Source organism: Myodes glareolus, chromosome 6 (assembly GCF_982192425.1).
Source record: "Myodes glareolus chromosome 6, mMyoGla1.1, whole genome shotgun sequence".
Classification (NCBI taxonomy): domain Eukaryota; kingdom Metazoa; phylum Chordata; class Mammalia; order Rodentia; family Cricetidae; genus Myodes; species Myodes glareolus.
This window is the reverse complement of record NC_142031.1, coordinates 107639267-107663448: the sequence shown is the minus strand read 5'-3', so window position 1 is coordinate 107663448 and position 24182 is coordinate 107639267. Positions and strand designations below refer to the sequence as shown.

At 43.9% G+C, this 24182-nt stretch overlaps 1 protein-coding gene across 1 annotated transcript in view; it reads left to right on the top strand.

Annotated features, from left to right (window-relative positions):
• Creb5 (cAMP responsive element binding protein 5) overlaps nucleotides 1–24182 on the top strand; it is a 398296-nt gene that overhangs the window by 67369 nt on the left and 306745 nt on the right. Inside the window, exons 2-3 of the mRNA XM_085691054.2 lie at nucleotides 15821–15892; nucleotides 22132–22225. Of these exons, the coding sequence (XP_085547180.1) occupies nucleotides 15839–15892; nucleotides 22132–22225 (148 nt within the window). The 5' untranslated portion in view covers nucleotides 15821–15838. The remainder of the gene's footprint in view (nucleotides 1–15820; nucleotides 15893–22131; nucleotides 22226–24182) is intronic.

Here is a 24182-nt window from a genome sequence, read left to right as displayed (position 1 = left end):
AATCCTGTGGAAGAGAGCATGTCTTGGAAGTGTAATGTCCTGGTTTTGGGCCTTGACTCTGAAGAAATGAAAATGAAACGAAACCAAGCCCTATACTGTGCTCAGGGAAGCAGGATTTGCAGTCTGAAGGCATCACCAAGCAGCTAGACTGCAGGGAAGACTGCTCTCCGAAGTCTGGAAAGGATGGGTGCCCATCTTATTTGACCAGGTGTTCCTGGGAGTATCTCATTATTACGTGGGGGTGTGGTCCCGGCTTTTGGTTGGGGAGCCTCCTCTGTCTTTTGAGGGTTTCTAAAAAGCACCTTGGGTGTATCTCTAAGAGGCTCTTGTGCATTGATGACTTTGGCTCCTACCAGTCACCATTTCAAGGGACCATCAAAATCCTGAAGGCCATGTTTGGTTTGCTTTCTCTTCTCTGCCTTAGCCCCGTGGCTCACCAGCTTCAGAGGACAGACAGACACCAAGACTGAGCAGAGCAGAGCCTCTTGTTCCGAGCATTTGGCCAGGTGCTGAGTAGCCTGGGGACAAGGCTCAGTGGAGAGTGGATGCTCTCTGGCTCTCCTTTATGTAGAGGGTGTTCTAGATATGTAAGAGGGGACTTGCAGAAAAGGCTGGTTTGTGTGAAAACACTGGTGCACAAGCCCACTTGGACTTTTGGTGCGTGCTTGGGGACCTGGCCTCGGTTTCCTTGGGCAGTGTCTGGTAACTATTGGTTTCAAATGAGACACAGGAGTCTTAATCGCACCATGTGTGGGATGTGCCCCATGGGGCTGTGTTTTGTAGGCAGTGAAGTTAAGGCTTGCCCAGAAAAATAACATGTTTTCCTTGCCCGGTCCTTGAGCTGTTTGCCTGGTGACTGGCTGATTGGTGGTTTGGGAAGAATGGAGACATTGGTTAACTTGGGTGTCCAGAGAATTTTTTTGGTGTGTTTGTGTGAGAGCTTGTTTCTGTTTCTCTGGAAACAGTAGAGGGCAGAGGAGGAAATGATGATGCTGCTATTGCTTGTGTTCAAGGTCCTTGAAGCATCTTATTTAAATTACCCTGAAATAATCTAGTGCTTTGAGAGTACCCGAAAGCCCTAATGTCTTCATTGCAAAGGTAAACAAGATAGCAGGAGGCTTTGGAAATGATGAACAATATTGCCCTCTTAGCCCCTATTGGAACTGTGTTCCTCTGCGGTTCTCTTTACAGAGAGGTACAGGGTGGAAGAGATAAATCAAAGCTACTGCCATCAAAGATTTTCTTTAATCCTTTATGGGAAGTGCTTTTCTGAGATTAGAAATACCCAACACATAAGATATGGTGGCAAAAGAGAGACATGTTTTCATTAAATTAAAAAAAAAAAAGACTACTCCTGAGCATTAAAGCATACAGTATCAGTATATTTTCCTCACAGGGTTGTCTGCATTGCAGAGACTTGTCCTTAGGTCTGTGGTTATTCATCTTTAGCATCCCGGCACCCTGCATTAGAACATCTTACTGTCATAGATCCATCTCTCTCCATACTCTCTCAAGAGACTGCAGTGAACAGTGAACATTGGTTAAACTATGGTTTCTGTTTTGTACAGTTAGCACACTCTTCAGGCATTATTAAGGAACTTTTGTTTACAGGATATTTGAAGAATGAAAAGGAGAGAGGAAAAAGAAGAGGGAACAGTGAGAACAAGAACAGGCGATAGTCAAAGATGGTGCTGTTTACCTTGGGATGTTGAAACAAAGCCTGGCTTTCTGCTTTGGTAGCCCAGGTGGTGGCGGGTAGATGTGAGAGGAGAGGCTTGGTCTGGATTAGTCCTGTTTCTTGTGCCTGCCTGGAAGCCTGAAGCCCTTGGCAATAGATGGGGTGTGACTCTTGGCTTACCCATTGTTGGCAGACCCTACCAGTGTCCTTGATGACTGGGACCAGGACTGCATGGGCACAGCAGGCAGGCAGAGAGGAGGGTATGGATGGATTTGATTTCTCTCTCCCTATGAGGCTGTTGTCTGGTCCAGCCTTGTTCTACTCACAAATATGTGCCTCCAGCCCCTCAGGGCCCTCTGGTGATGCGCCCTAGATTCCTTAGCTTTTTCAGTCAGAAAGAGCCAAGTTGGATCCTTGATTCAAGTAACTCGTTAAACCCATATGTTTCATCGTCAGACCAAGAGTGAGTCTCAGAAAAGAGCCATGCGCAATGAACAAAGCAAGCTTCTAGACAAGCCTAGAGATTAGCAGTGTGTCTGTCCCGGAGTCAGTCAGGCTGTGACACTGTGTGTCTGTCCCAGAGTCAGGCTGTGACACAGTGTGTCTGTCTAATCTTGAAGTATTCCTCAGTATTATTTGTCTCAGAAAATTTGGTAAATTACTTTTGATTGTCCTTGAAGTAGTTTAGAATCAACATGGAAACATGTTTGGGTATGTCTCTAAGGGTTTTTCCAGAAAAATTTACATGAAGAGGGAAGACCCACATCCAGTGTGACCCACATCCATCACCGCATGGAAGAATGTGAGCTGAATGCCTCCCTTCATCTCTCTATGCTTCCTGACTGTGGGTGTAGCCCCTGGTCCTGCTGCTGTGACTTCCCTGTCAGGATGGGCTGTATCCCCTCGAAATGTGAGGGAAAGCAAACTCTCCCTTCCCTAAGTTGCTCCTGTCAGGTATCCATGAGATGCAGCTCTCTGTTGAAGCCATGAGAAACGTTAAGTAATCCCGAAAATTTGTGCCAACAGTAGAGTGGGTGCTATTAAAAAAGCTGACAGTGTCATCTGCAGGACTTTGGAACTGGTCTATGGGAGAAGTATGGTAGCTCCAGACCTTGGAGCTGGAGAATAGAGAAGCACTATGTTGGAAGCTGAGGTTTATAGGCCACCCTGGGGAAGCTCAGAAAAATAAACTCCCAGGGGAAATGTAGGGAGTCAGGGCCCTGATTCGGGAGTTTCAGAGGGAACCAGTTCAATCAGGAGCTGGACCAGAGGCCATTTGAGTTACATTCTGACAAGAAATCTGGCTGACTTCTGCTTTGTTCTGGGAATCTGAGTGAGGTGGAATTCAAGAGTGATGTGATAATTTGCTGCTGGAGGGAATTTCATGGAAGGACGGCACTGGCGTGAGATTCACAGAGAGCTGTGGCGTGGTCGCTGCTCACCGTCCTCGTGCTGGGCTAGCGTGAGAGAGGGTGACAAGTGTCACAGAAAAAAAGATGAGAAACGCACAGGAAGGGGTGACTTTAAAGTGACGGACAAGGCAGGTGTGACGCAGCTGCTGAAGTCACAGGGGCGACACACTGAAAATAAGCCCAGGGAATTAGAAGAATATAATTGTCTTTTCATCGTATAGGGGCTCACAGTTTAGAGATTGCCTTGGCTCTCAGAGGAGATTTAGGATTTTTGAACGGTGTTAGGGTGGTTAAAACTGTGGGGAATTTAAAAGTTGAAATGAATACACTTTTGCATTGGGAGACAGCCACGAGCCCCTGGGAGCCAGGGCCAGAACGTGCTGCAGAGAGGAAATGCTAAGCATAGCCTGAAGAATTTGTAACACTTGGTCCTGAGCCTGGGGTGGGCCTTGAGGTGGGCCTGGTTGGAGCAAATGGGTCACTGTGGGAAGACCTTGGCATTTCTTAGCCCTCCTCTACATCCTGAAAGTGGATGAATCTGGCTAACTGTGCCCTGCTCCTGCTGCTGTGCCTTCACCACCACAGTTGACTGCATCACCTTGACCCATAAGCCAAAACAAACCTTTTCTCCCTTAAGCTGCTTCCTCTCAGGTGTTTGGTTATAGCAACAAGAGCAGTCATTGGTGAAGAAGGCAAAGGAACCAAGGCTGGTGCGCTTCAAGTAAAACTCTCATTGATAGGGATTTTCTTGATAATTGCAGAGTTATCAGAAAAATCTGAGGATTGCCCAGCAGGATTTCCTGTGTATACATGGCTCTTCGTGTCATCCCTTGGCAACCCCAAGTGCACACACTGTGTAAGAGTAAGGGACATGGTAGCATGCAGTTTGTGAAGTGTGTTCCCATCATCATTCTTCAGGCTTCCAACACCCTGTCAGACACGGCCAACATTGTCTATAGTCTCTCTCTCTCTCTCTTTCTAAATATTTATTTATTTTTACTTTATGTGTATGTGTGTTTTGTTTGCATGTCTGTATGTGCATTGTGTACTTGTAGAGCCCTTAGGAACCAGAAGAGGGCTTTGGATCCCTTGGAGTTTTAATTAAGATAGTTGTGAGCCACCTTGTGGGTGCTGGGAACCAAACCTGGGTCCTCTTTTAATAGTTTTGATTATCATTTTTGTGGGTTTTAGCTGTTTATTGTTTTTGTTGCTTGTTACTTCGTTATAAACTAAGGGAGAGAGAACATAAAATTGGGTGGGTAGGGAAGTGGCAAAGTTCTAGAAGTTGAAGGAGAGAAAAATGCAATTAAAATATATTGTATAATTGTTTTTCAATTAAATAGTGAACCACCAGTGCCCTTGATTGCTGAACCATCATTCAAATCCCTAAAGCCTCTTTTCATAGTGAGGAAATAGAATGTTCAGATAGGTTAAGTGACTGGCCCAAGATCACACAGCTATCAAATGAGGGAGTTGGTATTTAACTGTTGATTTTCTAATAAAAACTTTGACCCCCTGGCCACAATATTAAGCTACCCACAAATAAATGCAGTCTTATTTTCTTGCAAATAAAATAAAAATCAAGCCATAATTTTGGAACAAAGCTAAGAAGTACACAAACCCTTACTTCTCAAACAGTGAGGAGAGCTCACATGTGTGTGCTAGTGTGTGGGTGAAAAGAGTGAATGTGTGAGTGTGGGGGAGAGTGTGTGTGTGTGTGTGTGTGTGTGTGTGTGTGACTGTGTGTGCCAGTGGGGTGCCGACACCTTGTTAGAATTGTTTAGCTATACGAGGAGACTATGTTTGATGCAGTTAGTGAAATGGTCTTGTTTCCTCATAACCTGTGAACGCTCACACACTTTTCAAAATCTACATACAGCCTTTAGTCATCTACCTTTCATCCCAGACACCAGGCTCGCCTCCCCTCTGGGCTGGATCCTAAGACTCAGACACAGCCGTTTTGACTGATACTTCACACTCCCAGCCTGAGGTCTTGTGCTTGATAGGTGGCTGTGAGGAAGAAGGTAACTGAGACCCACGTCCTGGGTTTCCTATTCTCCCCATGCACAGACACACATATGAACAAGTTCAGTGTGGCAGGTGATCAGTCACTGTCCACTGGCCATTTTCGCTGAAGGAGTCTGTGAATGATGCCCCAGTGAGCTGCAGTCTCCCAATCCCTGCAGAGCACAGTTGAGGTTTGTCCCTGGTTTGGGAGCTGGCCTGCCTCTTCTCTCCTTTTATTTAGCTATCCAGTGGCATGGATGACCCTATCTCTGCCCTTCCTACCATGTCCCACCCACCCCTCCCGCTATGCCCAGCCAACAGCTGCAGAAAGTCTCTACCATCCTGAAAGAGTTCAGGTTCTGGGTGTTTCTGAGAGCCTGACCCTTAACCCTGAGTAAAGAGACCACATTCATTCTTAGTGGGAATACACACACACACACACACACACACACACACACACACACACACGCACACACACACATGCACACACACACACATACACACACACATGCACACACACATACACACACACACACACACACACACACACACACACACACACACACACACACCTCTTTCCTGTCCCTGCATATTGTGGTCTCCATCTGGGTGCTGTTGCTTCTCTGTGCTCTGGGCCCTGAAGGATGCAGTTCCTTGTTCATGGTCTTGGCCTTTGATGAATGGGGTCTGGTGTACTGTTCAACTCTCATGGGTTCAAGCTTTTTGTTTTTTTTTTTTTTTCTAAAGGCCCTTTCTTTCTTCCCTCATATTTCCTTCAGGGTGTTTTGTGATTTTCTTTACTTTTGAGAGGGACTCTTATTTAGTTGGAAGTTGAGGAAGCCATGAGCCTTGGGAATGATATGATGGTTTTCAAAAACACAACCAAGGGCCTCCCCACATGGTGCATCCTGTAAATTGAGACCTAATTTGGGTTCCTTTAATTCATGTTTTGTTTCGTTGTTGTTGTTGTTTATTTGTTTGTCTTAAAAGCTGGGTATGGTGGTATACACTTTTAGTTCTAGGGAGATAGAGGACAGGCAGATCTCTGGGACTCACTGACCAGCTAGTCCAGCCTACTTGGAGAGTTCCAGGCCAGTAAAAGACTGTCAAAAAAAAAAAAGAAAGAAAAAGAAAATATAGCACATAAGTAATAATACTTGATGTTTTCTTCTTGCACATATTCACATGTACATGTGTGCATGCGCTCACACAGCCTGAACACACACACACACACACACAGAGTTTATTTCTGCACTTTTAAAATGGGCGTAACCCCTTTGTGAAGTAGGATTGAATTTCTTCTACTGTTCCTGTGACTCCATATACCCCTCAAGTTCCATTAGGCCTTGGCTTGAACTTTAAGTCCCAAATTAATTTATGGGGAAGTGGAGTGATCTTTCTTGGGGTTCGAATAGGTATTTTGCATACCAAATGTGCATATGTTTTATATTCTGTATAAAAAATTAACTTCTCAATAAAGCCAAACAGGCCAAAAAAATACATGAATATGTGACTATGTATTTTCTTTTTCCTTTTTGCCTGTTAAGGCTTCTTCCTGAGAAGTTAGTTTGGACACATTTTCCCTGTAGGTCTCCTCTGAACTGATAGCCAGCCGCGACAGCAACATAAAAGAGAACTCAGAGCTTGTTGTGGTACCCTTTAAAGTCAGAAGAAATGGGGGGGCTGCTAGGAGGCTATAGCTCAAAGATATAACACAGCTTAGTATATAAGATCTAAGGCCCTGGGTTCAATTCACAGCACTCCTGAACCCCCACAAACAAAACAGTGAGAAAACATGCTCCATATGATAAATTTTACTCTCCATCTGCCAATTAGCTTGTGTCAAATTGTCACCAACTGGAGTCCCTTGGGAAAAGGGAGCTTTGACTGAGGAGGAACCCCTTCCATTAGGTGGGCCTGTGAGCCGGTCTCTGGGGTATGTTTTTGATTCATGACTGATGGGAGGGCCCGACACAGCGTGGGTGGTACCACCCCTGGGCTGTTCTGGGTTGTGTGAGAAAGCAGACTGAGCAAGCCACGGGGAGTACCCCAGTTAGCAGCTTTTTCCATGATCCCTGCCTCTGCCCCTGCTTGAGTTCCTACTCTGACTTCCCTCAGTGATTGTTTGTGATCAAGACATGGAAGTCAAATAAACCATTCCTTCCTAAGTTGCTTTTAGTAGGTGTTTAATTAACACTGTAGCAGGGAGAAACCAGAGTGCTCAGTGATGAGCAGGGAGGCATCCATCACCAGCGAAAAGTCGTAAAGTGAGCACTGTGATTTCACCGAGGCCAGGGTTCTGTTTGGGCCTTGCTATGCCCACACTGCTCACAGTAATGTGGTCATTTACCTGGACACTGGAACTACTAGTGATGAGTTAGTTTTTAAAAACCTGCTAATTTATTACTGATCCAAGCCATTTTCTCTCCTGTAGGTTGGGCATGGAGAGATATACAATCCTATCTTCGCTAAAACATTGACCTCAGGTCAACCCTCTCTCAAATTTGACTCTTTTATTTTTTTAACTTAACATGGCCTTTAAATGATATACCAGTATTTCCAAGTGTTTACATGCTTGATATTTGAAACACTGTACATTGGCAATCAGAATCAAGCACTTGGGTATGTCCTACTTGGTATTTGACTGATAGTGGAATATCGTAGCCTCTGAACAGGACTTTAGACTTTTTGAAATACCTCCTAGGAATGCCCATGTTTCTGCTGGACTCAAGGGCAATGTCATTCTTTTGATAGGATCATCCTCATAGCAAATCACTAATAATCAGTTAAATAATTAAGATAAAACCACCCCTTTCGGCCCTGCCGTAAGTAGAGCTGGGTATAACTGCCATCGTGTGTGCTGTATTCTCACCTGATACTCATTCAGGTTCCGGAGATGTCTGACTACAGTTGTAGCCCACTTTTGCAGGAATCAGGCACACACTGCTCTTGGAGATGTAACAGCCTATTTAGCAGCACGATCTAGCATTGGTATAAGTGTGCAGAAGACCAAGTTTACAACATGCTGATTTCTCAAAATAAAAAATAATCACTTTCTTTGGAAATAACTCAGAGGGACTGAAGAGGTGGCTTAGCGATGAAAAGAACCAGGGTTCAATTTGCAGCACCCACACAGTGTCTTACAACTACATATAACTCCATTAGGGGATTCAGCACCCTCTTCCGACTCCTGTGGGCACCAGGCATGCATATGGTCCACAGAGATTAGTGCAGACAAAACACTCATGCACAAATAGATATAATCTTAACAACAACAACAACACCTTTAGAAATCAACATATTCCCAAACAGTGACTGTCTGGAAATAGAGCGTCCCCTTTGAGAATGTGCTGTTCTATATGTACAAAAGAGAACTACACTGTAGTGCAGGCCAGGACAGGGAAGCCACCTTAGACCTGTGGAGAACACACCCTTAGACCTGTGGAGAACACACCCTTAGACCTGTGGAGAACACACCAAGCTCTGCATTTCATTTCTTTGCTGTTGCATCTTTTCCTTCTGAAGATTCAAAGGCCAAGTCTTTGAAAAGGCAACAGTGGACTTACTGAAAAAGTGAAGAGGCCTCCCTAAGCCCCATCACCTCTATCCAGGCCTAAGCCCTGATCACCTCTATTCAGGCTGGTTTTATGTCAACTTGAGCCCAAGGTCAAGAGGCATCTGAGAGGAGGGAGCTTCAAATGAGGAAATGCCTCCTCCATAAGATCGGGCTGTAGGCAAACCTATATAGGTTTTCTTAAATTAATGATTGATGGGGGATTAATGATTGATGGGGGAGGGCCCAGCCCATTGTGCGTGGGGCCACCCCGGTGCTGGTGGTCCTGGGTGCTATAAGGAAACAAGCTGTGTTTCCTTCTGAGGTTGTATTCAGTCCCATTAGAAACAAGCCAAGTGATTTAGTTACATTCAATACTTCCTTAAAAACCAGAGAATCACCACCCTAGTGTTTTGTTAACCACACACATGTCAAACATAGTTTTCTTGGAGATGGGAGATGTTCTGCAAAAATACGCTGTGCTGGACGGAAGCAAGAAGAGCAAAGACCTGCGTGCACACACTCAGGCAGGCACACGTTAGGGCTCTTCTGTGTTGCAAAGCTAATGTCTCCTGCTTGAGCTCAGTGAGTGTGAGCTGAACTATTGAACCCGTAGATAGGAAAGTTAGAAGAAAGGATTAGGGAGAACAAAAGGTCCAATTAGCCCATGACTTAAAAAAAAATACCTAAAGAAACATATGGAACATTTAAAAAGAGAGAGGGGGGACTCTAACATATGAAAAAGCAATCCCACTGGAATTCTTTCCAATATATGGTTATAAATGCCACATATATAAAACCACAAGCCCCTGCAGAAGGCTGGGAGAGGCTGGAAGCCCCCAGCACTCACTCCCTCTAGGGCCTCCTTTGGGGAGTAAGATCAGGGTCAATTTCCAGAGATGAAAGCTGTTTGGAAATCCTTCCTTCTGGGAACAGTGGCCTTGTGGGAAGGGAACTTTTGACAGTCTCTAGAATGATGGAGTAAGTGACAGAGTCCTAGAGAGGTCTCTGGTTCAGCCTGTAGCAGCCTGAGCTTTGGAGGACATGAAGGGATGGTGAGCATTTCTAAAAGCAGGGAGTTTTGTTTGGTTTGAACGCTATAGTCCTTTTTTTGTTCTAGGCAAACATGCACGACTCTACACTCTGGCAAGGAGTGCCAGCTGGGAGTCTTGCAGGGCCACACCCCGTTCACGCCTCCTTCTGCCACAACTTGCCCTTGTGAGGGACAGTCTCACTCCAGGGCCGAGCCCTTTTCTGGTTGGAAAACTTTGCAGCATGCAGGCCTTTCAAGCTGGAGGGCTGAAATGTCACTTTAAAAAACAGGGTTAAAGAGGTCACACAGCTGCAAACAATACTAGCCCAATGAAATTCAGATTCTGACTGCAGTGCACTTCAAGAATAACACAGGGACAGGAAACGAGCTGACCCTATCCCTCCACCAGCGAAGCCAAGTCAGGAGAGAGAGGGAGTGGGGGGAGCAGGGAAACACATAGAGGACAAAGCTCGACAGAGAAGTAGGCATAGACAGTCAGTTTTATGTGAAGAAGACACATTGCAAGATAAGGACAGGGCCTCTGGGAGAAACACAAAAACCTATTCATAAAGCCAGTGATTTTTTTTGGGCTGGAATTCAAGGGCATTTATTTTTTATATTTGAAGTTATAATCAGGTTTGAAAAATCAAGATAGATTGGAAGTTCCAAAAGTTTCAGCTATTTCTTTTCTTTTCTTTCTTTCTTTTTCTTTCTTTTTTTTTTAAATCAGCTTCTGCCTTTTCTCTTTCGCAACAGGTCTTCTATGAAGGGTTCTGGTTTCAAATGGGTTGGCTACTATGATCCCATTTCACAGATGAGGAAATATGACGAGTTAGAGTGCCGGTCTCAAGGAAAGCCTTAGCCCCAAACTGAAAATACAATACCTTTTTGACAGCTAGACTTGATATTCAGCCTGCATCTTTGCTGGGAGACCGAGTTAGGCATTTTAGAATAAAGTGAGTGTAAAGTGTGTTTGTGGTGGGTGTGTTGGTTTCTTACTGTGTACTGTTGGTGCCTTATCTTTCTGACTAAAAGCAAATTGGCTTTGGCCATAATAAGTTTAGTTAATTAAATCATCTTTGTTCTTAGAGAAACAGTATTGAGTAGGAGCCTCACTCAATGGGACTTTCTCCTACAAGAACTCACCTTAGGGAGTTTGGAGGGGACAATTTGCTTCTTTGGAGCTTATTCAAGGGTTTGGGAGGCTCAGCAAGGCAGGGATTTGTTTCAGGTGAACTCTGCCAAGAAGACCCCATCTAGCCTCTTGGTAGGGTAATATATGCCAGCCAAAGTTTAAAATACAAGATCTATACTGCACCCACAATGAGATAAATGATACCAGAGATGGAGACATGTCAGTAGGTCAGTATTCACTGACATTCAGTTTGTGTCTGAGACATTCTTGTCATTGTTGATGCTAGACTTTCAGATACAAGCAATCCTTTCAGTGTTTCACCACTTCAAGTCTCCTACCATTGTGTGACTCTACTGGGACAATTCTGGGCCATTCCACTAAGATTAGAACTCAGTGTTAACAAAGGATTGGCTATGCTGCCTCGGAGCTGGATGGTGAGACATCCCCTTGGGTCGATCTTTGTGAACGATGTGCTTAGTTCAGTACATATTCAGTGTATTGTGTACTCTAGATTTTTACCAGCATTTGCTTCTTGCAGTGTTTACCTTTTGGGAAACAGTCTTTCCGAGCATATCCTTAATGGCCAGCAAACTTTGGAATGGATCGGTGGCCTCAGGCGTTATGGACTAACTTGCCACTTTAGACCAGGAATTAGTGGGGGTCAAACCCTGAACAAAGAGAGAGAGATTCTAGCTCACTTAGCAGCCAGAGGAATGCGGTGGCAGCAGAGGGTCCGAACTGTAAATCAGGCCTGTCATCTCCTTGTCAACCGAGAAAACCTCTACTCACTCTGTGTGAGGCTAAACTGTGTGATTAGGAGTTTTAATTGTTTTCCAAGAGGTTGAAGGAAATTAGACTCATGAAGCATTCATTTTAGCTGAACAGTGAGTGTGACTTTAGGAAGAGGGCAATTAAGATGGTACTATTTAAAAACTATTAAGTGATGCGAACATCTGCCACAGTGGGACAGTTTCTCACCAGGGCAGCCAAAGTCAGGATTTCTTCAAGGGTGTTTTATAAGGGTCACACATAGCCCAGGGTCAGTGGGAGGTGTGCATGTACATCCCGGAGTGGGGGTGGGGTGCCCACACAGCCCAGGAACTCATGTTTTCTCTGTTGTGATGTCTGTGATTAAATAAACGGCAAAAACTAGCTAGCTCCTCCCATTTCTTTTCCCCCACCAACAAAAAGCAGCTCTGCCTTTTTCCCCCATGAGGTCTGGGGAGATTTAAAAAAACAAAAAGAAAAACAACAAACAAACAAACAAACAAAAACCAAATGACTATACCCAGAGACAAGAGGACTCAGTGGCCAACACAATTTTTTCACCTCTCTGAAAACTTGATACTGAGCAAAACAGTTGCCTCTATTGTTTGCGAGCTATTTGGGACAATTTATCGCAATGATTCAAGATTCATTATCCATTGCACAAAATATTTATTGAGTGCCTACTGTGGACGCTCTAGGCAGTGACGTCCGGGCTGTGGTGATTGCCAAACCAAACTTTATATATACATACATACATACATACATACACTTTATATATACATACACTTTATATATACATACATACACACACAAACACACACATATATATATATATAGAATTATATATATAATTCTAGGCAGCAAAGCAACTGAATGGGAAATAAGAGGATGAGGCCTTACTTCTGAGGTCCAAATGTGGAACAACCTGGCTACAGCCCGTCTGAATCAGTTGCTGGGGAGAAAAGGACCCCACAGAGCTGCAGTAAGAATTTGAGAATGTAATTATCACACTCCGTACTCGAAAAGAACCCTAACAATGGACTGTAAAACTCAACCATGGCTCTTGACTACTGCATCAGACCAGACCATACTAGTTAATAAAAGTAATGAGGCCTACGTGGCAGAGCGGTTCTATTTAGAAAATCTATTGCAAGCACCTACACGGGAAGGAATTAGCAAGCGAGTGTTATTTGTGACGTGCGTGTGGGAACCATAGACCGTCAAAATTGAGCGGTTGAGGTTTACACAGTATATGCACACCCACGCACAGGAGACCTCACTGATCCCTTAGAACCTGCTTTATGGCAGCAGCGGCTGTGTCTCTCCAGACTCTAATCCAACGTGAAGTTACCAAACAGATTTGTGCCATACTTATTGCATCCCATGCAATAAGTTGCCGCAGGTTCATCTGTGTCTGGAAAGTTAAAAGAATGACCGTAGTAACTCAACAGAAAGGATTGAGGGCGATGTTTGAGAAGAGACCTTGCATTTCTCATGTGATGTCCCTTGAAGTATACATTCTTTTGCTGACACATGTCAGTAGTTATTGAGCTATGTCAATCATATTCCTCTAAACATGACAGCCACACAACATAGGCTCAGTTCCAAAGAGTAAGTCTGTGGGACTGGACCCTGGCATGTATCCAAATATGAGCATCAGAATTGTGTTACATCTGAAGTGGGAAGTTGGGACTGATGATTAAGGAGGCCAGGACTGTTGCCAGCCAGAGCTGTCGAGTGTTGGTCTCATGAGCCTGTCTTTCTGGGGAAAGCCAGCATGTTGCTGGTCAAGGATCGGGATGGAGCAGCCACTACAGTGGACAGGCAATTTCTCCTTAGACATAGTCCCTGACTTTGGCTAAGTCTTTCCTCCTGTAGGTTTGTTAAACTCTTTAGATACTTAGCAATAGCTATTGTTGAGACATTCATTTATTATCATTAATTACTACCTTCTGATTTCAGTCATAAACGTGCCTATATAGCACTCTCCCACTTAACTATCATGTAATCTTGCTTTTGATTGTAAACACACTGTTCCTTCATAATATTCGCAAACAAAGTTCCCAAGTGGCACCCAAGAAAAAGCCACATGGGTGAATAAAGGAATAAATTGGAATTTGTCGTTTTCCACACAGGGACTGATTCATATTAGAACGAGTTTCCAGTAACACCCACAAGCTTCTCCCACCTCCAAGGTATCCTACTCTTTTCCATGACTTCAAATGTCTCCCAAACTCCACACCAAGGTATCAGGTACAGGAGCGGTGGGGCTGAAGGTGGATATTGCTACCCCTATTGTAAAAGAGAGGACGCTGAGACGAGAGGCCGTTGTCATGCAGACCAGGCTCATAGGTGCAGAGGCATTTCCAGGAAAGCATTGAAAAGTTTCTGCTGTTGTTTTTCTAGACAAATACGGCAGATTTAATTAATGGATAAGCTTTTTTATTTTGTTTATCCTACTTCCCCAATAAAAATTATTCCTCTTCGCTTCTTGTGGCAGGAAGGAAGGATGCTCTGTGGTAGGCAAGGCAAAATTAAATAAGTAAAAAATAGAAGTTATTTTTGTTGCTCATAACTTTCTTCCAACAGGAGCAGGCAGAAAGATTCCAAATACATTTATGGTTTATTTTTTCTCACGAATATAATACGGTAGGGTGACCATGATTTAGAGAAACCTTTTACATACATTATGATGAAGTCGAGGAGAGAAGTTTGAAGGGTCCAAGCACGAAGACGCTGTGTTTAAAAGGAGTCTGGCTAATTACCCCAGTTTAAACATTAGAGGTTGCATAAGAGTTGTTTAATTTTTACCTTATACTTCACAAATACGTACCAATTGAAAAATAAAAACTAAAAATATCATCTCATAAAAAATATAAACACAGAAAGGAGCTCACGCAATAATGTTTAATTTAGAAATGCATTAAAATTATGCTAACAACTGTAGCATATGTATCTATATATTATATACATATGTAGATACACACATCTACATATGTATATGGACAGCCAGTGGGAACTCCTCTAGCAGTGGTTCTCAGCCTTCCTAATGCTACAGCCCTTTAATATAGTTCCTCATGTTGTGGTGACCACCAAGCATAAAATCATTTTGTAGCTACTTCATAACTGTCATTTTTCTACTGTTTGAATTGCAATGTAAATAACTGATTTGCAGGAAATCTGATATGTGACCCCTGTGAAAGGGTCAGTTGACCCCCAAAGGGGTCGCAATTCATAGGTTGAGAACCACTATTCTATAGGAACGAATGGGGCATTGTTTAGTTGAAAACACATGCCATGTCTTCGCGTCTTCTCTGGTTTTCGTTATGTTTTTAGCTTAGCATGTTTGGTGTCTGACTGGCAAATGCTATCGAAGGTAAACATCCTCACTTTATGTTTTAGGAGAGTGAGAGGGAGCATTTATTTCCCTAAAGAATGAGTGTGTGGGGAAGAAGGTGTAACCTGTACAAGGCGGATGGATGTCTTTGCTTCTCTCAGCACAGTGGGACTCCTCCATGATGCCAAGCTGCCATTGTCTTTCTTTTGGGATCACCCACAGGCACCATTGCAAAAAACAGGTTCCTTCCTGTGCCCAGGCAGTAGGTTTTAAAACTCAGCAATAGACCCATGCACCATTAAAAGCACCTGTAATACAAATACACAAATCTAAAATCGGTTTAAAAGTATTTAGAAAATCATCTAAATAATGTGCCTGAAGTGTGCACGGTCCTTCCTGTCATCGAAAAGAAACAAAGCCAACAGCCACAGGTGTGCTTCTGAGAGAATCGTGTAGACCCCACTTTTATTGGCATCTGGGGTCATTTGTAAAGGTGATTTTGACCATGTTCAATTTTTGCCTGGTGAACACAAAACTGAAGTTTTCCCTCTGACTATCCCAACCAGCCAGCTTCAAAGTTCTCAATAGGATTGAGCGGGGAGTTGGGGGAGATGTACTTTGCCTTGGAGTCTTGCTGGGAAGTTTAGATCTTACCTGGCAGTAGCACCCACCAGCCAGCTTTTCATAGTGAGGCTTTAGGCTCTAGCATCGATATGACCTTTTCCTTTAACATGCACTCAAGAGCGCACACTAGGAACTCAAGTAGGGAGAACCAATAACGCGGGAAACAGGCCCCGTGTTCATGGCAATAGAAGGCTCTCCTTGATTGTCTTTCTCATGCATCTGAAACAAAAGACGGAGATACTCATGGGTTTCTGTTTTCCTTTAATCCTTCAGATTTATGAGGAATCCAAGATGAACTTGGAGCAGGAGAGGCCGTTTGTCTGCAGTGCCCCAGGCTGCTCCCAGGTGAGTGTGTGGATCCTCTCTACTCTGACTTGCAGGAAATGCTTCAGCCTTGCCCTGGGATGGCATGCCTCATGGAACCTCCGTGTCCATTGAGCTTTCTTTGTTTCCTGAAATACTTTTTAAAGTGTCCCTAACCATCAACATCACGATTCTCATCTTCACTACTGTTAGATTACACTTTATAGTTTGAAACACTTCCCTTTCATCCCAAAACACAGCAGCGTTGGCATGGCCATGAGTAACTTCCTCCGGAAGTAAGTCAGATGCATCCTGCCCACCATTTCCGCTGGGCGGTCATTCAGAAAGAGGAAGGTGGTGTGTACTTCACAACCGCCAATTGCATACATACTGGGCGTTTTTGATGGGATGCGTCATAGTTGTGGGTTGAATTCTGGATCCCTTTTCAGGAAAAGAATACCCCTATGACTGTTCTCAAACTATAGTTCTTGGGCATAGAACTTTTAAGAGGAGTGGCTATCTTGGCAAGTAGGATTGAGTTTGAGGGTCTTTGATAACTCTCTTCAAATGAAAAGTATGGAATTAGATGAGAAATACTGCCTCCATGGTGTGTAATATAGAGCATGAACATAGTAAGTGTTCCGTTAATGCCCACTGTTTGTTATCACTAATGCTGCTGCTCCTGCTGCTGCTAAATCTGTTATACTAGACCCCATGACTATCGTGTGAAATTAGAGTTTTGTGTTTTTCTTTAAAAACTTGAAGGTGACTTTTTCTGCTCTTGCTTTAAGAGTCCATCTTTGGGTAGTATTAAGTTCTAGGGATTTTGCTATGTAGAAATGGTAGTTTTCATACCAAAATCTTTATTTTATGGGATATAGGGCACAGTTCAGAAACTGAACATAAATATTTTGCAAATGTAGGAAATGGCACTCACTCCCTAATTTTCCGGCACATTCAAGGGGGCCAAGGCTCATGCCCACCAGTTCATGGGATAGAGCTGGCAGTCCTGCATGGGGCAGTGATGAAGGTCAAGTGGGAATCAGATGAGTGTCCTCCGTATAGTTTCCCAGAGTTCATGGAAGAATCTGGGAGCATCTGAGGGGGCATTTTGGAGGGACAAAGTCACAGAAACACAAAACATTGTCACTGATATTATCAGTCACTGAGCAAACAGAGTTTGGAATTTTCATCAAAGGTTTTTGTGGCAACATTTCTTTTGAACTTGTGATCAAGAAAACGAGTAGAGAATAAATATTTGGGGGCAAACTGGTTTTGAAAGTCATTCTGAAATAGGAAAGACTAGGGTATGTGAGTAGGTTGCTATGTAATTGGGAAAATCCTGGTTGACAAGGACTTTCTATGATAAACACAGAATACCTCCTTACGAAGTTAAAGCCTGGTCCCTAACTAAAACAAAACTTCCCTTTGGCTAAAGGAAAGCAAATAACTGGAGAAGTTTGCTTGCTTAGCCGTGGCGATAGCAAACAACATCAAATGCTTACCACAAGCTGCCTAGACGCTTGCTGGGTACCTACCTGTGTGTGCTTAGGTGTTCTCGCTGTCCCTTAAAAACTGCACTGCTCCAAATCAAGTGTCTGTTCTCACAGACATTCTGGTCTGGGCATCAGATCCGGAATAAAATGATGAAGTAGTTAATCGCCATTTTTTATAAAGAAGCAACAGACCAAACCATGGAACTGACTTCATTTGGGGTGGAGGGTAAATGGAAGTCTTCTCTATGGGTCAGGAATCTTCTGAGATTCAGAAAAGTATAAGGAGAGGTCAGGTTAAGTTGGGATTCTCAGTTATGTCCAGGGTTGGAATGCTGGTAAAGAAGAGCTTCTAGTAATATGTGGGATTCAGTAAGTCAGACAGGAGAGAGATATCTACACATAAGTATTGACCTGTATGTCTCAAACTTGGCATTATTAATATCTAAGGCCAACAGACTCTTTGATCTGTTTTGTAGAGAATTTGGTGGCACCCCTGACTCAACCCCAAAGACCCCAGTAGCATGCCACAGCTGTAACAACCAAGACATCTTCAGAGGTGGTCAGATGTCCTCTAGTGTCACGCTTGCTCCTGGTTGGCAATGCAGGCAGTTTCATTTGGGTTTATGCTTTGCTCTTTTATACCCCTTCTGTTCTGGATCCCCAACTTCTAAATGACACTCTCCCACGCTATTTCATGAGTGCTCTAAGCCACCTTTCCCTCACTGGAGTCAGGCAGGGTGTAAATAAATCAATGCCATCAGCGTGTAGTCACTGTGTCCTACACCGTCGGAGCTGGGCTCGTTGGGCGATGGAGCAAAGGCTGTGGGTTTGGCAGTTAGTTGCTTTCAGGAGACCTGGGAGAAAGCAGAGGGTGGAGGCCTGATTGGAAGGGATCAATGAGTGAGTGGGTGGCAAGGGAGCCGAAGTGATGGCACAGAGGAGCCTTTCAGGTGCAGGAGGCAGTGTTGAAGCAGAGGGATCTAATGGTGGCCTGTGAGGGAGGCAGCTTTGTTAAGGCTAAACAGGGTGCATTTAGTCAAGAGTGAGAAGCCAACCAGAGGGCAGGAGAGAGCCGCAGAGTTTGCAGGAGCGATGCCAAGGAGACAGAGAGTGCAGAGCATCCCGTGGGGCAGTGGGCATCCTCAGTAAGTATGAGCCAAGATGGGACCGAGGGAGATCTTCCAAGTCACCTGCAAAGTTTGAGGGGACTGAGTGTGACTGACATTTGGGGTTCAGTGTGTGTGGTGCTGGGAATTTGAAGCCAGAACCTCACATATGCTAGGCAAATACTTTATCCCAGACTCGTGCCCTGAGTTCTCAAACAGACACTGCTTGAATGCCCTTGAATGTTTTGTTGAGGAGGGAGCCGTGGTATTTCTTTAGCAAGGCTAAGTGGACTGTGAGTAATGTTGGCTAAATGTGAGCAATTAGGATTTATGTAGGATCTTGATTTTTAAGGGGACAGTCTCCAGCTTCCTCCTCAGCTTTGGATATGTGATGTACCTGGGAGTCTGTGTCGCCCTTGTATAGCAGTGTTTCTTTTGTCTTGACAAGGGGCTATTAGACTACGCCCATCTTTTAGCTGAATGAAAATGCAGCCATCAGCCAGTAGTTCCAAGCATCCTCGCTGATGGAATATTAGTAACTCATAGACAAGTCAACTGCTGTGATCACGATACTCACCCTCATATGCCGTCCCATAATCTGGGAACCTGCAGGGAAAAGATTAGGGTCTTGCAAGATGGGTAAACAGAATTGTTAGTGTTGTCTTGGGGGAGGCAGTGGAAGGCTCCTCTGCTCCCCTTTCTCTTCTTCAAGAGAAACTTTACTTGGTTGGGGAAGGCCTGTGATTCCCAGAAGATCCTTTAGCATGTAATCTGAAAACATGATCTTTCTCTCAGAAGGAACAAGGACCAACTTCCTATGCTCTTTCTATTCTCTTAGAGCCCAGTGTCCCCACTCTCAGAGCCCAGTGTCCCCACTCTCAGAGCCCAGTGTCCCCACTCTCAGAGCCCAGTGTCCCCACTCTCTTTTTACACTCTGTATTGATTGTTGTTTTCAACTCTCATGTCCATTTTACTGTGCATCTAATTTTTTTACCGTTAACTGTGACTTGTCTCATTCAGAAGGACATGTCAGTTCATCTGCAGTACTATAGCAGTGGACCTGTAATCCCAGCACTCAGGAGGCTAAGCGGGAGGATGTTGGGTTCCTGGCCAGCCTGGCCTAGATAGTGAGTCCTTGTCTAAAAAAAGAAATATATGGTTAACTATCTCATTCTGGTTGTTGTATGGCGCTTACTTTAGCATTTAATTGTTTACAGAGTCAAACAATGGCTGATTATAGACTGGAGAACTTGTTCAGTGGTCAGGAGCAGGTCATGATGTCACAGAGGACCCAAACTTTGTTCCTAGTGCCCACTTCAGTTTGCACACAACCACTTATAATTACAAGTGCATCTGATGCCCTCTTCTGGCATCTGCATGTGCCGTACTCACCTGTCCGTACCCCTGCCACACCCACACCCATGTACACACGAAGCATTATTAAAAACCAACTTATTAAATCTGAAGAGATGGATCAGTAGTTAAGAGCACTGACTGCCATCTCAGAGGCCTGGGTCAGTTCCTAACAACCACATTGTGGGTCACAACCATCTGTACTTCCAGTTCTACAGGATACAATACCCTTTTCTGGCCTCTGTGGATCCTAGGTTCACCTATGGCACACAGACATACCCACAGGCAAAACAATTAAGCACATAGCATAAAATAATAAGGTTTTAAAATGTCTTACTAACATGAAAGATAGTACCATATTGTTTATATTACATTAATTTCTCTAACTCATTTTTACCAGTGTTTAATATTTGATGTTAAGAAAATCAGGAGAATAAACAATACAGAAACAGAAATACCTGAAGTTATATAAAGTGTATCTCTGTGTAACCGGAAGTTGGGTGCAAGTGCCACGCTTTGGAAACTCTTCAGAATATGATGCAAGCATCAAGTATATAAGTGACGCTCACACAAAAACCACTTTCAGAGCCATTCATAGGATTCAGGCTAGTGAACTCTCTTGGTCAAACACAAATCCATCCTCCTTGTAGAAAAACCTTCAGCCACGGTGTACAAAAGTAATAGAGATTCCTATTGACCATCTTGAGTTCTGCAAGTTTCTTTTTAAGTTATCAAGATTCGGAAATGTTCATCAGGATGTATTATTTTCCTGTATTTGTATTTGACTTTAACAAATCAAACTTTACTACATAAAAACTTCATTTGATTAGTTCAATCATTGTAAACATACCCATCTGAGCCAGGCGAGGTTAGAGCCTGCTCCGTAAAGAATTACAGCCAAACCACAAAACTCATTCCTGCTACTGCTGGCTACATTTTTATGGCAGAATGTTTAGGAAACACTATTTTCTCCTTTAGGATGCAACATAATGCTTGAGAGATTTAGAGTTATTGAGGGGCCACTATATCTGGTGTGAGTTACCTTGCTATTCTGTGAATAGGGCAAGGGACGTGACAAGAGGGTTTTACACCAGCGACCAGACACTTGCCCCTGGAAGACAGGTCACTTCCATTCATGATGCAGAGGACAGAGTCATTCATATGGCTCTATTCAACACAGGAGAGCCAGAAATGATCCCAAATAATTGGAAGCAACATTTTTGGCAACCCTAGCATCGTTCCCTGAAAATTTCAAATAAATACAGGCTGACCACAGTATTCAGAGTGTAGAACACCCCAAATAATTTGACATGTTGCTATAAGATCATATGTATAATTAAAAGAATTAGATAATATGGGGACTAGGCCTTCATAAACAGAAACATACTGTAAAGATGTCATGGTGTGCATTAGTAGATATATTTTAAAAATTAAGCATAGCATGGACTTCTTTCCCAAAGTCTGACATAAATCAAAATTCTTTCTATGTCATGCATTTCTCTTATTTTTGGTTAACCTGTAGATAATGTCTAGCATACTTATCATGCCTTAGACTAAATTTTACACTATTATGTAAAGCAGTAACTATTACAGAAAAGTTCCACATGGTTTTGCATAGTCCCAGTGCTACCAAAATCTCCATCCATTTTCTCATTTTGGGTGTTATACTCTCTGCTGTCATTGGTTACACGGCAGGACCACAAGAAGCATTCTTTTCGACACAGCTGTCTTTTCTTAAACGACTTCCTAACAGAGCCAGGCTCTAGGGCGCAGTGTGTCTTTCGGGTGTGTTGCTCCAGTACCTTCAGAGGGGTTCTTTTGCACCTTCTGTTTCACTATTTAGCAAAGGATAAGACAAAGTTCAAAGGCTCTGAACTTGAGAAGTTTTCTTCCCCCACATGGAAACCTCTGGCTGTCAAGAAACACAGGGTTTCTGCTGTTCCCTGATAAGCCAGCCGGGCTTATGCAAAAAGCAGAGAACTTTGGGGAAATTCTGGGGAACTGGAGAGTGACTAGAAGCAGAGCTCACTTATCAGCATCCCCCTGCAGCATAGGCAAGCCTTTAGGTAAACAAATGGGAATGATAACACACATATTTGCATATAGCTGGAAGGACCCCGCCCCCGCCCCAATACCACCACATGTGTGTAAATCAGTGTGGAACTGTGAGCTGTATTTGCTTGTGTGATAACACCTTTTTTTTTTTCCCAGAACTAATTTTTTTCTTGCCTGTCTTGTTTCTGATGCTGAGTGTCTTGTTCACTGTGTTATCAACTGTGTGTTGCAAACTAAGTGTCTCCCGTTCCTCTCTCTCTTTCCCCAACAGCGTTTCCCGACAGAGGACCATCTCATGATTCATCGGCACAAGCATGAGATGACTTTGAAGTTTCCTTCAATAAAAACAGACAATATGCTATCAGGTAAGAAAGCATCAGACAAGGAAGGTTTGCGGGGTCAGAATAGCTCCACAGAAGACTCTCACTCATGTTTTGGTGGCTTACAGCCCAGTGGCAAATCTGTATTTTGAATGTATATACGTCTAATCTGTAGCAGAAACATGATCAGTTAGAACCGTGGATATCCAAATAATTGAACCACCCATTGGTGTGTGTGTGTGTGTGTGTGTGTGTATGTGTGTGTGACAGAGAGAGAGAAAAAGAGAGAGGTGAGAGAGAGAGAGAGAAAGAGAGAGAGAGACTAGGGGAGAGAAGGGGAGGGGAGAGAGGTCTTAGGTAGCCCAGGTTGTCATCAAACTTAATAGGCAGCAAGGACGCCCTTAAACTCTTAATCTCTCTGCCTCCACCTCCCGAGTGCTGAGGTTATAGGTGCGGGAACTGATACAGCTTCTCATTTTTATATGTGGCATTGAAAGTTGGCTCCATGTTACTTTAAGATGTATACCTTAGCCACACAGGTACCAAATGTGAACTGAGTCTCTATGAGGCCCTGCTCTGCAGATATGGAGATGGATTGATTTCCTGCCCCATGACTATCAGAGAAGGCCTGCCTGTGAACAAGGCTCATCAGTGATAGACATCACACGAATGCTGTAGGGGGCCAGTGCCATGCGGCTGCAGTAGAAGGAGCACAGGAGATGTTCCAAGTTTGGTTTTCTTAAGAAATCACACTTGCCTCTTACCTGGGTGATTAAATGAGATCATGCATGAAAAAGTGCTCAGTGAATGGGAGCAAAATAAGTAAGAATTAGTCCATCAGGTAATTTCCATTTCTTTCCATGTTAAAGGGAAATGAGATAAATAATGGTATAGGAGTGAGGAGTTTGGAAGCTAGTCTGGGCTCTGCCTTGACTGTACGTCCTTGAATAAAATAATTAAACCTTCCTAGGTCTCAGTTCCTTTCTCCATCAGTTGGGAATGATCGTATCTCTGCAGGGTATTTCAGTGGAAGCAGTCAGAGTGTCTCACAGACCCGAGCAGGGTGGCCAGGTCATTTCCTTCTCACGAGAGCCAGTCGACCTGCACCCATTTCCCTGATGTGAAGAAGGAGGTGATCCTCCTCTGTCCATTTCAGAAGGGAACTCCGTGGCTCATTTTGTCGCACCCACAGTTTCCAGGGATTGCATTGCCATGGCCTCTAAGCCCTATGCAAATTGACAGTTTATCACCACGAAGGCTACGGGAAGCTGGAGCAGCCATCCTGGAATCCCCAGAGTTGTGCTGAGGGCCCTCCATCCTTAATGTCTGTGCTGATACAGAATCGGCTACTGCCTTCATCACCAGGCTGTGCCGGATTAGACACGTTAGCAGATGTATTAGTGTTGGAGCTCGACAAGCCACTAGAGGCCTGTCACTGGTGCCCCTGCTCTGCGCTCAAGCGATCAGTTCAAAGAGGACCTCTTCCCTTTTCTTTGTCACTGCTGGCCTCCACCCTCTACTCTTTACCCGTTTTTGTTTTGTTTTGTTTTGTTTTTGTTTTTGTTTTTGTTTTGAATAAACAAACTGCTACTCAGGGACTGATTCTGCCTTTCGCGAGTTTAAAGAGGTGCAGAACTCCCATGTGAAGGAGACAGAGACGCCTAGAAGGCAGCTGCCTTGGATGCTGTCACTCACCGAAGTCTGTTAAGGTGCACAGGTTTCAGACGTGAGCACAGTGCATACACAGTAATTCCCAAGAGTTAAACCGGTTACCTCTTCCTTTATTTTCGCAAACTGAATCCCTAGAATAGGTTGCCTGGTGGAGCAGGAGGGCGTGTTCAAGAAGCGAGCACGTAGACTACGTGGCTGCAGTGGCAACCAGCAGCAAGGGTGGTGTCTTTCGGGCAGGCTAGCCTGGCTCTGCAAAGCACCTCATCTCAACAGCTGTAAAACATCAGTCTAAAATATGTGAATGCATGAATGGTGGGGTGAAGCCCTTTGT